We start from the raw sequence: 17777 nt of genomic DNA, 5'->3' as shown, positions 1-17777 counted from the left end.
CTAAGCCTCAATTTCTTCATTTGAAAAATGGGGCAAAATACCTTCCAGCATTGGTGTGTCAGAGAAAATGTAAGCAAAGTGCCCACTACAAGTCCAACAGCATTTGGGGGATGTAATTTTCATATCACTATTTTAATGTGTACGCTTACATTTGGCACTTCTTCCTCATTTTTGCAGATGGAACTAATCTACATGAAATTTCAATGGAAGTTGAAAAGTCAAGGGAACACTCTTACATTGCTGGTGGGAATGTAAACTGAAACAGCCACTATGGAAGATGGTATGCAGACTCCTTAAAAAGCTAGGATAAGACCACCATATGACCCAGCAATCCTACTCTTAGGCATATACCCTGAGGAAAACAAAACTGAAAAAGACACATGTATCCCAGTGTTCACTGCAGCACTATTTACAACAGCTAGAACACGGAAACAACCTTGATGTCCACTGACAGAAGAATGGATAAAGAAGCTGTTACATATATACAATGGAATACTACTCAGCCATAAAAAGGAATGCATTTTAATCTGTTCTAATGAGGTGGATGAAACTAGAGCCCATTATACAGAGCAAAGTAAGTCAGAGAAATATAAATATCGTTACTGACAGATATATATGGAATCTGAAGAGATGGCACCGATGAATTTATTTTCAGGGCAGCAAAGGAGAAAGAGACAAAGAGAATGGACCTATGGACAAGGTGGAAGGAGAGGAGGGAAAAGGTGAGATATATGGAGAGAGTAACACAGAAATTTACAATATCATGTGTAAAACAAATAGAAAATGGGAATTTGCTGTATGACTCAGGGAACTCAAACAGGGGCTCTGTCACAGGCTGAAGGGCGGAGTCGGGAGGGAAATGGGAGGGAGGTCTGGGAGAGAGGGGACATGGGTGTATCTATGGCTGATTCTTGTTGATGTATGACAGAAAACCACAAAATTCTGTAAAGCAATTATCCTTCAATTAAAAAAAAATTTTTTTTAAATGCTCCACTAAAAATAAGTAACTTTAAAAAAAGGTTTGCAAAATACCTGTAATTTTTTGGCAGTAAGTCTTCCAGAAATCACTCCCTTGTTATTATTTTGCTTTTTGTGTTCATTTATCACTCCAATAATTTTTTGCTCTAGTTTGTTATTAATTACCACCTATTGAGACCAAAAAGATAGCATCAATTAGAAGATGAATTACTAAATAACATTTAATAATTAAATAATTAGAAGGAATCCGTTTTCTATATCCCAGAATTTCAGCTGAAATCAGATACAGCAATTATACTGGAATACCATTCATTGGATCACATTCCTATCACATATTTTAAGAAAAAATGAGGTATGGTAAAAACAACATCTGGCAAGACAAAAATCCTTTTACAAAGCCTCTTTAAGCCATGTATCTCATGACACTGTCCTTGGACCACCCTTATGTTGCCACCACAGAGACAGATTCCTAAGCCTTATTAAACATACTGAATCTGAATCCTTGGGGAAAGAACCCAGAAATGTGCCTTAATATAAAGCAACCTAAGCACATCTGCCTGAAAGAATGGATGCGACGCTAAAAAAGGGGCAAATCAATTAAAGTAAAAACTTGTATTAACATAAATTGTACTATTAGATTACACAAACTATTTTCGCTTCTACTGTTTGTCTTCAATTTTTTTCCTACTTGCCATTCTATCTTCTGTTGTTTCCATATACTTAACCTAAGATTACGTAACAATCTACCCTCAAATATATCTTCCTTTGGTCACATCTTTAATGAATGCTCACTATGAGCAATGCACAAAAACATACTTTAGGAATTCAGTCTAGCACAAGAAACATATAGAAAAAGAAACTGTAACCCAGCATGTCATTATTAAGAAGACATAAGAAGGGGAAGTAGAGCTTTCTAGCCAGAGAGCCTATGGACAAAAGTCTGGAGTCATAAAATCATATGGGATTTAGGGGAACAATGAGATGTGAACTGAAATTTTAAGTGGAGCAGAGTAATGGAGAAGGCTGGAAAGGTATTCCAAGTCAGATCTGAAGGGATGTGTATGCTAGACTTAGAAGTTTGGACCTTACCCAGCTCTTCCTTAATTTCTTAGAGGCTCTCAACAGATGATTTAATTTTATCATAAAAGTACTTTTATCATTTACTTTTTACCATAAAAAGTATGATTTACTTTTTATTTTGTATAGATGAATAATTATTGTACTGTTTACAAAACTTAAAATATCCCATCATTTACTTACATTTAAGAGTACAGATTTTTTTTTTTTAAGTAACATTTCTTGGAATGACTCAAAACATGGGTACTCACTTTCAAAATAGATTTATCCAGATTTGCAGGACCACCAGAATCATTTGCAGAATTAAAACTGTAAATTTTCGGACCTATACATAACAGACAATAAACAGGTAATTTAATGATCAATATCCATTACACTATTTTAATTTTTGTCTAAAGATCACTAAATATTAAATATTTGATCTCAACTCTTTCTTTTCCACTTTACCAAATAACCCAATACAGAAGTCAGCAATACTGCTCAATTTTTGAAAACATTTTACTGTTTAGCATTCTCTAGGTTAACTAGTTTCTCACAGAGTGCAATGCTTCAGCACTTAGCTGAAGGAAGACCTCTTAGAGGATATTTGATTCCTGGCAGAGAAGATGGGTAACTTTGAAGAGAAAAAGGAAGTGGGAGCACCTATCATGTCTCCTGCTGAGTACAAGGTTGCTGTATCAGTGTCCAAGGCTGCTGAAACAAATCATCATGGACTTGGTGGCTGAATACACAAACATTCACTCACAATTCTGGATGCCAGAAGTCCAAAATCAAGGTGTTGGTAGGACCATACTTCATCTGATGGCCCTACATAACTCTTTTTTCTTGCTTCTTCTGGCGATCCCAGGTGTTTCCTGGCTTGTCTGTCTTGCTCCTAAAATGGGCCTTCACATGGCCTTATTCCTTTTGTCTGTGTCCAAATCTTCCTCTCCTTTCTCTGGACCCTAGTCACTGGGCTTAGGGCTCTCCCTAAATCCAGGATGATTTCATCTCGAGATCCTTAACCATTACATCTGCAATGATCTTCTTTCCAAAAAAGATCATATTCTGAGGTTCCAGGTAGACGTGAGCGTTTGGGTGAATACTACTGAATCCACTATAGTTGTCAAATCTGTTCCAGTCAATAAAAATACTATATGTTATCAGTCTTCTAACAATGACTAACCAGGAGAGAATAAATTTTATTTTCAAACTTTGGTCTCATGACCTCCTTCTCTCTTAAAAATTACTGAAGATCCCAAGTACTTTTTGTTTATGTGGGTTATAATAGTGATATTTATCACATATTGATAAAAGAGAAAATTTTAAAAACATTAATTCATTGAAAATAAATTTTACTATGTGTTAAAATAAGTATTACTTTTATGAAAAGTTTTTTACTAGATTAAAAAAACTGTTTTCTACTTTTGCAAATCTCTTAATGTCTAGCTTCTGCATTTAATCTTCTGTAAAATCGCACATCAAGTAGTCACTGTACATTAGTGAGAAAATATAAATGAAAATGACAAATAACATTTTAGATTATGAATATAGTTTGATCTCATTAAGCCTCAGCTAGAAAGGTGTCAATAATTCCCCAGGATCCCCGAGCACACTTTTGAGAACCACAACTATATAAAAATCATCCTAGAATTGTACAAAACCTAGTTACTCTTTGTTTTCAGTTAGAGAAACCTAACATTTTTTCACTTAGAGAAACCTAACATTAAAGAGTTGCTTATTATAATTTTAAATTCAAGGATTTTAGTCTCTGTTGACTTACATTGGGTTGTTCATTTTAAGACACTAGTAAATATGTTAAAAGATAGTAAGAATTCTGGTATAGTATGGTTTTCCTCATCTTCTGGTCTCAGACTTTACCTTAATCCTAGTAACCTTGTTCATAAACTAATGTCAATGGTAATAAAGTACATATCAGCAGTCTTTAATCATTTCTGGGGGTCTTACCAGTTGTAGTAAATTCATTCACAAATTTAGCATACTAATCAATCCCTAAACCCATGCAAAGGCAATCCACCCCCCTCCCCCTACCACACACACACCCAACCATTAACCTTTTCTATAGATGGATGTTTCATTACCAAGAGAATACTGAGAAACAGTTCAAGGTTGACGTGTTACTGTCAGAGGTAAGACTGTAAATTCCTTTAGTAACTTTTGCTTTATTTTCTTTCTTGTTTTGGCAATGCCACACCACTTGCAGGATCTTAGTTTCCTCATCAGTAATTGAACTCTGCAGTGAAAATGCCAAGTTCTATTCACTGGACCATCAGGAGATTCTGGATTGGTTTTGTTTTTTAGTGAATTGAAGATTGCAGTCAGTTCTCATTTGTCTCCTCCAACCATTGCACCTAAAATATCCAATCATCACTTGCTTGAGGTCAGTTTATACTGCAAACTTCCAGAGGGCAAATAAAAGAAGATCTAAGTCCCCAGAACATCAAGAGGGGAATGAACATTCATACTGCTGTGCATTCCCTGAGTGTCAGTCAGGGTCTCTGAAAATGGTGTGCTTTCATTTTAATCAATACTCTGAGAAACTGAAGTAATAATGAGATCATGCCAGGGATAATACCAATTAAATCAAGTTAACCAGTAAGGCCCTTTCATTTTCAAATTCTTCCTAAAACATGCTAACAAATGTTTTTTAATCAATACGAATAAAAAGTCCAAAATTTGAGATGCATTTTAAAACAATCTGAAACAAGTCCTTCTAAAATGTATTTATACTTCCTGCCATAATACTACTACAATAAGCAAAATTCAAAGCATTTCATGATGTAATATTTATTATGAATATCTATTATTGTGCCAAGAGGCTTGCAGAGCCTACCCAATTCTCTGAGACTCTTAATTTGGTCTCCTCTCCTATCAGCCAGCCAACTTTCAGAATAGAAACCTAACAGCTCCCCAGTCCCAAATTCTGTTACCTAGGAAGGAGTGATGGCACCAGAAGAAAATAGATACCAAAACTTGGACATGAGTAAGCCTATTTTCAAATACAATCCTAAGTCAACAGGCCATGGAATAAAAATGGTCCCCATTCTTTTGCCAAGTAACCTGCATAAGATGTATGACAGTTACCTTTTTTGCTGTTTAGAAACCCTTCTCCAAGTTTTGGTTTTGTTTCAGAAGAAGGGAGTTACTGGAAATTTGACTAGAAATAAGGAAGTTAGTGTGCAGTACGTATCTTCAAGGCAAATGCACTAAGGATTTCAATTTATAATGACTACACATGGACAATGGAACTTATGTAACTGGCTCTCAGAAATACTTATTAAAGCTGAAGCACAGAAAAACTAAGTAATTTCCTCAAGACGACTCAGTGAGGAAGAAGAGGCAACAGCCAGAATCAGTTTCCTGTTGCCCAATACTCTTAGAATATATTCCTTTTACACAGTATTGCATTTTACATCATACAGGGATTGTAACCATCTACCATCACTAAGACATTCACTGTGAGATGCTGATGCTAGTGATCGGTGGATTGAGGCACCCTGGCTCCCTTCTGCAAGAGCATCCAAATCAGCCAAGAGATGCAGTCAGGAATAAGACCCAGTCTTGTCCTCACAGTGCTTTTCTCATGAAGTAATTCAGCAACTAATTATCCAAGTAAGCTATAAAGAGGAACTACAGAGTATCTGGAGAATAAATGAGAGCTAGCTGACATAATCGAAGCAGTCAGGCTGTCTGAGGAAGTCCACAGAGCCACCGCTACCTGACTAATCCTAGCTAAGGTCTCTTCCCCATTTAATACCAACACCAGTCCCGGCTCTTTTACCCCACCCACACAGACTGTCTTCCTGCTTCATTTCAAGCTCCCATCTTAGGGCCTTCACCTTTGTTCCCTAAGCTCACTCTCTCCAGATGTAGCTGGTTGCTACAAATCATCTCAGCAGGTTTCCTCAGAAAAGCCATCTCTGTTCTAAATCAGACCGCACCACTGATTTATTCTTTACCAAGACACTGTTTTCTTTGATGGCACTTTTTCTGTTTTATTTTGGTGACCTTAAAAAATATTTATAATGGCTTTCAAGACATCAGTCCCCTTGTCTTATTTCCCTCTTAAGATTTGAAGTCTCAACTAGGTTTAATACTTTTCATAAACACAAGCCTTATGGTTGTAAGTAGCCTCCACCAACCTTCAGTGATATAAGCAGTAATCTCAGTCTGTTCTGTTCTTATGGTATCCTCTGTACCTCAAATCTTGCCTGGCACATAGCAGCTCTTCAAGAATTATTTGATGAACAAAAGAAATGAAAAAACAGAAGTGGAAGAACACCTAGAAGTGTGCCAAGAACCATGCTGTAGCACTAGTCAATTTCTACCTGTAGATGAGAGTTCAGTTTTGAGGACATATGCTATGTACAATTCTTCAAATTGTTTGAAAAGACAGAGAGAGATGGAAGGGGAGGAAAATACTAACATTTACATTAGGAACAAAAAAGAGTTTAGAGATAATTTTTTCTGTGTATTTTGTCACTTTTTCTTCCAAGTAAGCCTATTATATAAAAATATCCAAACAGAAAAAAGAAAACAAAATCATGTGGCAATCACATTTTATTTATCTGCTATATATACAGATATTGATTTATGGTTACATAAAATTCTCTACAAATTTGGTAGATAACCTCTCATGTTCTCTCGATTTCTTGGTCTTAATAATTTCTCTGATTTGTCCTTGTCACTTATCCAAGAAATTTTTTGGATGACTATATTCAGAACATTTAAGTAGAGATTGAGGGATATTAATACATATCCACGAAACAGTTCTTACCTCCTATAATTTTGTAGGACAGATAAAATATGTAATTCCTCAGATCTAAATATCAAAAAGAATGATTCAAACAATGATACACGAGCTGTGGAATAGGAAGAATTTTAAAAGTAGTTGCTATCTGAGGTGGGTATTACAGGATTCTGGTAGATAGTGTTGGGGATAGAAGCCATTCCATAAGAGAAAATGGCAAGAATCAACACAAGGAGGCAGAAAGCCAACAGCTGAATTTGGGGCAGTGAAAACACAGAGAAAGTGTTACAGGTGAATACCAGAATTAGTTTCCCTCGTGGCTCAGTAGTAAAAAATCTGCCTGCAAAGCAGGAGATGCAGGAGACCTGGGTTCAGTCCTGGGTTGGGAAGATCTCCTGGAGGAGGAATGGCAACCCACTCCAGTATTCTTGCCTGAAAAATGCCATGGACAGAGAAGTCTGGTGGGCTATAGTCCACAGACTCACAAAGAGTTGGACATGACGGAGCATACACACACAATACAGGAACTAGTAAAAAGGCTAGAAAGGGTGGTCTTAGATACAAGCTGAATCGTTGGTACTTTATCACAATGTCAGTAAAAATGCTGTAGAACAACTTGGGAAGTGATATAACCAATGCAGTGATTCTGAAGATCAATCCAATACTTCATGCAGGACAGACTGGAGGAGGAAAAAAGAGCACAGCTAGGGAGATCCATTAGAAGGCTGTGCTCATACTCCACAAATTCATGAGTGCCTAAAATGAGGTGTGAATAGTATAAATCAAAAGTGAAAAGGGGCATACATGGAAGACAAATAAGCAAAGACTATATGGAGCTTGAGAACTGACTGGATGTGAAGAAGAAAGGAAGGCATTAAAATATAACTACTGACATTGAATAAAGAGGAATATGGAAGAACAGAAACAAAGAAGTCACAGGAGAAGCTAGTTTGGGAGGGAGTAATTAGCCATGTTATTAAATTTGACATGCTCACAAAATAGGGCCAGATCTCCAAATCAGTGTAGAAATGGCTGACTTAAGCTTGGAATAAAGACCACGACTGGACGTGCTGATTGAGGAGTCACCTACACAGGAGAAGATAGAAGTAACGGAAGTAGATGAGTTCTTCTGGAAGAGCTGGAGAGGGAATCATACTGTAAGACTGACACGTTCAGCAAGTGTCACATTTTGGGTTTGGGGGACTGGGAAGCCAAAGAACACAACAAATGACTGTTAGAAAGTTCTAAGAACTCAGAGCAATAGCACGAAAAGGAAGAGGCTGATTCACAGAGTAAAAGTGCCACAGAATCGTCCAGAAAAAATACTATGCATTTCTAATTGCAGGCATAGCAATTCTGTAGTTAAAATATTACGATAAGTTGCAGGACAAAGAATTATTATTCATCTTCTAAGTGAAAGTTTGTTACCTGCCTACTTCAGTCTCATCTCCTTTCCTCTTTAGGCAATGCTTACATTCTGAGTATCTCAAAGGCCCATGCTCTTTCCTGACTCAAGATCTTGGCATGTAGTGTTCCTTCCTGCACAGAAATACTATTCTCCCCATTTTTCATGGAGTTAATACCAATCCATCCCCCCAATACCATCACTTTCTCAAAGACACCATCCAATACTCCTCTTTTTTCCCAGTAAAAATCAGATTACCCTGTAAAATTCTCTTTCCTAGCGACACTTAACAATCACAAAGCAATGTTTGTGTAACTATTGCCATTACACTGGCAAGCTCCAAGAGTGGTGATTTATCTATTTTGCTCATCCCATACACGGAGGTTTTCAATACATATTTGTTGGACGAATATTTCTGCAAGAACAAGCAAATACGCTAAGCAGAAAAAAATAGCGTATTAATTGTCAATCTTTTGAAACCAGCTGTAAAAGAGGTCTGTTGATCTGCAGCCAGAACTGGCAATCTCCAAGATGAATTATCAAACCAAAATGCACAAGAAGCAAAAACGCATTGCTGCGATAAAGATCGCTGACAATTTTGACAGCAGATTATACCCATATGCATTGGAGAAGGAAATGGCAACCCACTCCAGTGTTCTTGCCTGGAGAATCCCAGGGACGGCGGAGCCTGGTGGACTGCCGTCTATGGGGTCGCACAGAGTTGGACACGACTGAAGCGACTTAGCAGTAGCAGTAGCAATACCCATATTCGGGGTGTAAGCGCTGAAATTCTTATTAAGTACTGACTTTTCCATAACACGTGGAAACGCTACATCGTGGCTGAAAATGGTCTGAGAAGCAAGGAGAAAAAGGGTCTGGCTCTGGGAGGTTAACAACTCCACACACTACTCTCTGCATTCGCCTCGCTAGAGGGTGGCTCAGGACCGATCCCTGCAGAAACGAGAGCTAATGCAAATTTTTTTTTGTTTGTTTCTTCTCAAGGCAAATGGAGGTTAGGTGGGGGGACGCTACCGTCGGAACTCTGGAGGCCCGAACAGCCTACACTAATCTAAAACAAGGCTACCAGATGGGGAGACAGTAGCTCTGGGTGTGAAATAAATTTTAAGATCGAGGGTCTGCCCACGTGCTAAAGCTTCTCCCTCGGGACTGGCAGTTGAAGCTCCGGAGGAGTCCGGGGCCTGACCGTTCATACCTTGCTTGACCCGGGGCTCCCTGGTGCTGGCAGCGGCGGCTGGGGCCGGCCTGGACACAGGCTTCTTGTTTTGGGCCTCCCCGGTAGCTCCGGCCTCGGAGGATTTGGCTCTGGAAGCAGACACGGCAGCCCGGACCGCCGCGGCCCCCGGCGTCTTGTGTTTCTTGTTCTTGCCACCCATGTTGCAGCTGTGGCAGAAGACCTCTCCCTATCCAGCTACCGGCACCACTCCCGTACGGCCTCCAAAAGATCTTCACATTCCCCCTGAACCAAGCCGCCACCTTGCGCCCTCAATCCGGGCTTCTCGGGCCTGGACGACCGCTGCTTCGTAATTGGTCGGGCTCGCCAAGATCCCGCCTCCTCTCCGCCCCAGGTGTCCGCGGCGTGCCGGGAATCCTGGCCGAGGTCCCTTCTTAGCCACGGATGTGTTCTTCCGCCAGTGGGAAAGGAAAGATCAGAGGAGAAAAAGGAAGCGGGGAAGAAGTCTCGGCGACTGCGTTACTCCACTAATTTTATCACCCGCGGGCCCCCGTTGAGGCTTCTCGCAGCCTCACTGTCGTCACTGTCGGTGCGGTCGCGGAGCATTGTGGGTAGGAAGGAAATTGGGTCTCGCCGCTACGAAAGATGGCTGACGCTTTCGGGGATGAGCTGTTCAGCGTGTTCGAGGACGACTCGACCACGGCTCCTGGAGCCAAAAAAGACAAGGAGAAGGGGAAGTGGAAGGGGCCTCCAGGGTCTGCAGAAAAGGCCGGGTAAGGAAGATGATCCCAGTGTTAAAGGAAGAAAATCGTACTGTCTTTTGAAGACCTCGAGAAGTGGGGTGGGTGTAGGGTGTTCATGATAGGAGTAGGGAAGTGAAGGGGGTTGAGAAAAATGAAGAGGAAGGAAGAATGTTGGTTTGAGGACGCTGGGTCTTGGCGTTTCCCGGTGACCGCAGGCAGCGTGGGCTCCTGGCCCTGCAATTCCCTGATGCCGGCATGAGGCCTGACTCTGCGCCTGCCTGAGTCTACCCGGGGGGTCGTGAAGGCATGGCAGCTTTTTCTTAGCTTCCGCACCCGCAGCACCAGCACCAACTGGGCACAGAGCCTTTAATACACGAAACGAACCACCAGTTGCGTAAAGGGTTAAGAGGCTTAGAAACTGTGACTTGGAGAGGACAGGGCAAATAGCAGCAGAAGGGAGAGAAATTCAGTCTCCAAGCTGGAGTTTTCTTGCCCATAATGAGATGATAGCGCCAATCACTAGGGTTTTGGTGAAGATTAAATGAGATAGTATGTGTAAAGCGCCTAACAGTGCTTAGCATATATTGGATTCTTAGGTGCTGGCTTTCTTTGATTTCATTAAGAAAAACTAAAAAATTACTGGTCCCTGAAACGTCAATTAAAATAAGATGATTCCTTAGTAATGAACAAAATTTACTCTTGACATTGGAGGAAGATACCCAGTAGATGCTTGAGTTAAGTTAGACATAATTTTACTTTCAAGGAATTTTTATTTGAAGTAAGGAAGTGGAACAGATACATATTTTGAAGAGTAGGAGATTGGAATATAATAAGCTATTATGTACACTGAAGTGCTATTAAAGTTCAGAAAAGTGGTATCTGTTTGTGGTGTCCAGAGAGATTTACATGCAAGAAGCTATCCTAAGTTGAGGAAATGATTCCTTATTGATGCTGAGATTTTTTTTTTTCTTTTGGTAGCACGGGTTGGCCTAGAGGAAGTGTTTGCTTAGGACTACAAGAGATAAAGCAGAGGATATAAATTGGTTTTAGATTATGAGGAGCCTTGAATAACAGGCAGATGACTTTTGATTTTATTTTTAAAAAAACCCAGTGTGTGTGTGGGGGTGCGCCCATTGAACATGTAACTTGGTAACTGGAGAAGTAGAGTGTTAGTTTAGATAAATTAATTTGGTAGCATTTGTTGATATGTTTAAAGAGGAAAGGCACTGATAGTAAAAGTAAATTAAAAAGTATTTAAATTGTCTAATTATGAGATTATAAGGACTTCAGCTCAGGAGGTGACAGAAGGAAGGAAAAAGATATAAAATGTTGTAAAGGAAAAAATTGACAGACTTAATTTAAGGAGAACAATGGAAAGGGGGGTCAAAAGAGATGTTTTGAATTTGGATATCAGGAAGAAGAAAAATAGGGAAATTTATAGGTGATTTTGATTTGAAAATTAATTTGGCTCAAGGCAAAGTGAATTGATGATAGTGTATCCGTATTGAAGCAGTCCATTGGGCAGTTTTAATTTGGATTTGAAGTAATACCAGAACTGAAGGTATATATCTGGATGTTACTTGAATTGGAACTGTTTGAAGTGAAGATTTCTCTGGGAATGTGTAGTTTTCATACACATGACAGAGATTATAGGGACATCAGAACAATCAAAGAATGTAAAATGTCACATGTAAGAAAGAATGACAGAAAGGAGAAAAAAAATAGTCTTCCTCTGTCATTAAGTTAGAGGGTTTAGTAGTTTTGGATAACTTTTCAGGGAAAATGAGGAAGGACAGATTTTTGTTTTTTTCCAAACAGAAGTAATTAATTTCTGTAGTTTGAATGGGCAACTATGATGTTATGAAGATGCATGCATGCGTGCTCAGTTGCTAAGCAGTGTCCCACTCTTTGAGACCCAATGGACTATAGCCCGCCAGGCTCCTCTGTCCATGGGTGTCTCCAGGCAAGAATACTGAAGTGGGTTGCCCTGCTCTCCAGGGGATCTTCCCCACCCAGGGATTGACCCCACGTCACTTATGTCTCCTGGATTGGCAGGTGGGTTCTTTACCACTAGCACTGCCTGAGAGGCCCCTGTTACATCCCTAAAGTCCTTTATTTTACAAGTCTCTTTTTCCCTTATGCTGTTGATTTCTTCTGGAAGCGTAGATGAGAGGAGAATCCAGCTCATTTGTCCTGTATAGTTTTCCACATCCTGAAATTGCTCTTATACTACCATTTAACTAGCTTCTCTATCCTCAATTATTTACTACAAACTGTCCTTATATTTAGAGCTGAACTATCCAATGTATAGTAGTCCTCACCCCTTATCTGGAGGAGAAGGCCCCGACAGAGAGTGAGATGGTTGGATAGCATCACCGACTCAATGGACATGAGTTTGAGCAAACTCCAGGAGATGGTGAAGGACAGGGAAGCCTAGCATGCTGCAGTCCATGGGGACATGGCTTAGCAACTGAACAATCCCTTATCTGAGTGGGATAGGTTCCAAGAGCTCCAGAGGATGCCTGAAACCTTGGAGAGTACCAAAACATGTATGTAGTATTTTTTTTTTTTTAATGTAATACTATCTTTGAAAGCATAATTTATAAATTAGACATGGTAAGAGATTAAAATTATTAATAATAAATTATATCAATCTATAAGTTGAAAACTTTCACCTTTTCACTTAAAGTAAGCACTTGACAGCTTCTCTTTGGCTCTCAAAATTGCCAACATCACTACTTTTGCAGCTTGGGGCCATTATTGAGTAAAACAAGAATTACTTAAACACAAGCACTGCCATGCCAGTTCAGTGATCTGAGAACTTAGACACTAAGTGACTACAAGCTGGATGCTGTGGGCATAGGGATGATTCGTGTCCCATGTGGGATGGAGCAGGAATGCACAAGATTTCAGCGTGCTGCTCAGAAAGGTGTCCAGTTTAAAACTTACAGATAATTTACCTCTGTAATTTTCCATTTAATATTTTTGGACCTCAGTTGACCCAGGGCAACTGAAGCCTTGGAAAGCAAAAACACAGATAAGGGGAGACTGCAGTAATAGCTACTACCTACCAGTAGCTGTTGAGCACTTAAATGTAGCTAATCAGAATTGAGATGTGTTGTAAATTGAAAATATACACTGTATTTTGATGACTTGATATAAAAAATATCCAGTAGTTCATTTTTATTTTTATATATTGAAATTTTAATATGTAGTATATTTGAAGTTAAATATATTAAAATTGGCTTCTTTTGAAGTTATTTTTATATGGTTACTAGAAATTTAAAGTTATGTCAGTAATTGCATGTATATATCTTAAACAGTACTGATGTAGAGACTTGATTAGCTTCAGATTCAGTTGTTTAGATAAGAATACAATATTAAAGAATAATAAAACTCTTCTGAAGGAAAATATTCCACCATGAAATTAGGTTTTAAACTTGTCAAAGTTATAGGAACTATATTTCTTTGTTTTATAGTTATCATCAACTGTTAGTAGGTTTTTATTACAATGGTTTGGTTGATGCTTACTAATTCAGACCGAATAATAAAATGTTAAAATTAGAGGAATCATAATTATCATTTAAATGTCTTCTTTTACTGAAAGCCAAAGATATTAATGGCTTGTCCAAAGGAGATTCAGGTAAGTAATATGGGATAACTATGAATACCTATTCCACTAAATTGAGAGTGAGATGTTTTACGTATGTCAGGTTTTGCTAAGCATCAAAGAATAAACTTCGTTATAGAAAGATTATAGCGTATAGATCAATACTAGTATTCATTGGTTCTTAAAAAAAAAAAAAACTTTTCTATTGAAATAAAACATGTAAGAAAGGTGTGGAAGTCATGGGACAGATTTTTATAAAGTGAACATGCCAGTGTAACCCCATTTGGGATGAAAAGTAGAATACTGTAGAAATCCCTCCTCTTTTTCCCCCCAGAAAAGTGACTAACATGATAACCACATGTGTTACTTTTTTTTTTTTTTCCTGTTTGTAGATATAATGTAAATGGATTCATATATGTTATTTTGTGTCGAGCTTTTGCTCAGCATTGTAAAATTCTTAACTGTAGCTCCAGCAGTACTTTTCAAAGTATGATTAAGTTTTGATGTGGGGTCAGAGGAATATTCCCAGTTATCTGAAAAGTCTGCTCCTTTTCAACTACATCAGATTGGATTTTTCTTCATATACTTAAGCCAAAAACCATATCACAAGTTGAAATAGATGAGAGTCCAGCTGTCTTCTATTAAGCTAGACATTAAAGGCACTTGGAGTAATAGAAAACATTGCCATTATTCTCATTTAAATCTTTTTGGGGAAATACTTATTTTCTGTCAAAAATGTTATTTATGTTAACTTCTAATAGGTCAGTTATGCCTCAGCATTGCCTTGTGCTCAGTCTTATCCAACTCTTTGCGACCCGATGGACTGGAACCTTCCAGGCTCCTTTGTTGATGGGATTTTCCAGGCAAAAATACTGGAGTGGGTTGCCATTTCCTCCTCCAGGCGATCTTTCGCATCCAGGGATTGAACCCACGTCTCCTGTGTCTCTTTGCATTGCAGGCGGATTCCTTACCCACTGACCCATTGGGGAAGCCCTAACTTCTAATAGTTATTGGCCATTTTAAAATGAATAACTAAACTTAAAATTTTTTCAGTTTTAATAGTTAATATGGTAACTATCAATAGATATGACTACATAAACAAAATTCCTTTGAATACTGAATAACTTTTAGACTGGAAAAGGATTCTGAGATCAAAAATTTAAGAGTCTGTGATACTGTATAGTCTGATTTCCATTTTCCTGTAATTGTTTCTGAGCTTCTTTTCATATGCTTATTGGTGATTTGGATATCCTCTTATAAAGGGCCTGTTCTAGTCTTTTGCTCATTTTTAAATTGGGTTATCTTTTTAAATTTGTAGTCTTCCAGTACTTTAGATTTATTTGCCTTTTGTTATATGTGTGTTTTTTCCCACTTTGTCTTTCCTCTTTTTTTTAATTAATTTATTTTAATTGGAGGCTAATTACAGTATTGTAGTGGTTTTTGCCGTACATAGACATGAATCAGACATGGGTGTACATGTGTCCCCCATCCTGAGCCCCCCTCCCACCTCTCTCCCCACCTCTTTCCTCTCTTAATAGTACCTTTTGATTTACAGAAGCACTTAGTTTCAATGCAGTCCAATTCATCAGAATTACATTTTGATTAATAATTTTATGTCATTTAATAAAGCATAAAGATAGTTTTCTTGTTTTATCTTCTAGAGGCTTTGTTGTTTTTGCCTTTTACAACTAGATCTAGTATCTATATTGATTTTTGTGTAAATGAGCAGAAGGGTCAGATTGAATTACCCTATGGATGTCTAGTCTACCAAGCACTGTTGATTGTCACTACTTTTAACCGGTAAATCCAACCACATAAAAATTTTTTTCTCCAAAATACTGATATTATGCCATTAGAAAAACATTAAATGTTTATTGAAAGTGCTCATGTAAATGTATAACAATGTTTTATAACTTTTAAGAATATTGTGTTAGTAGTTAATGTGATAATGTGAGTTGCAAAATATTTTAAAAACAATTTCCAAGAAAATATGAAATGAAAAACGAGTAATGTTCAGTTTTATTAGTTAAAATTAGAGTATTCTGGGCTTTAGCCAGTTTTGGTTTGTAACATCTATTTATGTGACTTTTTCTGGTAATAGTGTATATATTTTACAAAGATAATATTTTATGGGAGTTGCTCTTAAAGTAACAAGTGCTGTTTCAGAATTCATTCTAACTTGTTTGCTTTTCAGAAAATGTTTTGATGGTAAATTACAATCAGAGTCAACTAATGTTGGAAAAAACAAGAGAGATGCAGACTTCGAGGGTGCTGATGAACCTATTTTTGGAAAGAAACCCAGGGTGGAAGAGTCAATAACTGAAGATTTAAGGTAGTATTTCCACTATCATAAATGTTGGTAACTCCGGATGGGTAGTTATTTGAAGTTTTGAAAGTTGCTTATATGTTGTTACTTCATGAATGTGTTTGTTGACATAGAGAAATAAAGGTAAATATTCTTTATATATTCAAATAGACATATAACTAGAATGTTTATCTGTGTTTGGGGAAATGGAAAACAGTATAGAAAAGAAAGATTTTTAATATTTTTGAATCCAATTTTAAGAAAGAGGATCACTGGAAGTGTGGGATAAAAGGAAAGAATAAAACTGACTTGAGAAGGAGCATTAGGAAGAATTAAATTTTCACTCTTGCATGCAGCAGTAGAGTGGCTATGAATCTTAAAACTGCTGTCAATGAGGGAGACCCATGGGTATCTGAGGTTGAAATAGTTGATGTTTCTCTCATTTCAGAAGTTGAAACTTTCTAGATATTGATGCTAGTTTCTTAGATTGACCTGTTTCCTATTGTTATGATCATCCTGACTTTGCTTTTCCCTCCTTCTTTGCCGTGTTCTAGCTTGGCACTACAATGGAAAATTTACTCCAGTGGTTTTTTTGTTTCTTTGTTTTTTTAACCACTTAGCTGTTGTTGTAACTAGCAAAAGTAGGTACTATAGATGGTGATAGATGTGTCCCTGAAACATTTAAGCTGCACTGTTTGTCCAAGCTAGTGGAATAGGTTACAAAATAATATTGACAATTTAAAATCATTGTTGCGTCTTGTAGTAACCCTTGAGTTTTACCCAAAGTATGATTATTGATTTAAAGTAAAAATCAAAAGTACAGTCAATGAGAGGATAATAAATCTTGTGCAGAAATACATCTATTTTTCTTTAATTTATTCACAGTCATGTCCTTTAAGAGTCTAAACAGAACCTAGATGAGTAAAACCTAGGATTCTGCTGAGACTAAGGAACACTTAAAAATTATAACAACATCTGTATTAGGCTAGTTTATTTTATACTTTCTATCATATAATGGTTTTTATAAGCATCTTTGTGTTTTGAAGTAATGATGATGCTTTGTAGAGGTACTTTTTATTTAAAATAGTCACTGGAACTAAGTTAACATAATTCTTTGAATAATTACGTGGAGTCTATTTGTTTTGTATTTGTAATAAGAGATGCTAGCTGATCATTTTGAATTCTCAGCCTATATAATTCTCAGTAATTTATCAATATTTTAATGTAATTTTAATAATTTTTTTTTTTAAGTTTGGCTGACCTGATGCCCAGAGTCAAGGTACAGTCAGTTGAAACTGTCGAAGGGTGTACACATGAGGTAAGCACAAACAGTGTGTGATTAAGTTGGTGGTGTAAGTGGGATTTTGCTTTGGATTATCTAGTCTGGTGAGCAAGGGGTTTAGCCTCAGGGCTTTGGAAACAATTAGTAGCTTTTCTGCAGAGTACATAGTCTAGTGGAAGGAGCTGGGGCTTTGTATTCAGATACTGACAGTGCTTTTCCTAACTGCTGCTGCTAAGTCGCTTCAGTCGTGTCCCACTCTGTGCGACCCCGTAGACGGCAGCCCACCAGGCTCCCCGTCCCTGGGGTTCTCCAGGCAAGAACACTGGAGTGGGTTGCCATTTCCTTCTCCAGTGCATGAAAGTGAAAAGTGAAAGTGAAGTCGCTCAGTCGTGTCCAACTCTGTGCGACCTTATGGACTGCAGCCTACCAGGGCTC

The 17777-nt window shown here is 38.0% G+C and overlaps 2 protein-coding genes across 2 annotated transcripts in view; one reads left to right on the top strand and one right to left on the bottom strand.

Moving 5' to 3' along the window:
- DHX29 (DExH-box helicase 29) overlaps positions 1 to 9758 on the bottom strand; it is a 47117-nt gene extending 37359 nt beyond the window's left edge. The window contains exons 1-3 of the mRNA XM_019982739.2: positions 9424 to 9758; positions 2307 to 2380; positions 1033 to 1146 (exon numbers count right to left, since the gene is read on the bottom strand). Coding sequence (XP_019838298.2) covers positions 1033 to 1146; positions 2307 to 2380; positions 9424 to 9604 — 369 coding nt within the window. The 5' untranslated portion in view covers positions 9605 to 9758. The remainder of the gene's footprint in view (positions 1 to 1032; positions 1147 to 2306; positions 2381 to 9423) is intronic.
- A 101-nt stretch (positions 9759 to 9859) lies between these two features.
- MTREX (Mtr4 exosome RNA helicase) overlaps positions 9860 to 17777 on the top strand; it is a 97096-nt gene continuing 89178 nt past the window's right edge. The window contains exons 1-3 of the mRNA XM_019982740.2: positions 9860 to 10175; positions 15950 to 16087; positions 17312 to 17378. Of these exons, the coding sequence (XP_019838299.2) occupies positions 10048 to 10175; positions 15950 to 16087; positions 17312 to 17378 (333 nt within the window). The 5' untranslated portion in view covers positions 9860 to 10047. The remainder of the gene's footprint in view (positions 10176 to 15949; positions 16088 to 17311; positions 17379 to 17777) is intronic.

The sequence above is a fragment of the Bos indicus genome, chromosome 20 (genome assembly GCF_029378745.1).
Source record: "Bos indicus isolate NIAB-ARS_2022 breed Sahiwal x Tharparkar chromosome 20, NIAB-ARS_B.indTharparkar_mat_pri_1.0, whole genome shotgun sequence".
Lineage (NCBI taxonomy): Eukaryota > Metazoa > Chordata > Mammalia > Artiodactyla > Bovidae > Bos > Bos indicus.
The sequence above is the reverse complement of the archived record's forward strand: the minus strand, read 5'-3'. Positions and strand labels throughout refer to the sequence as shown.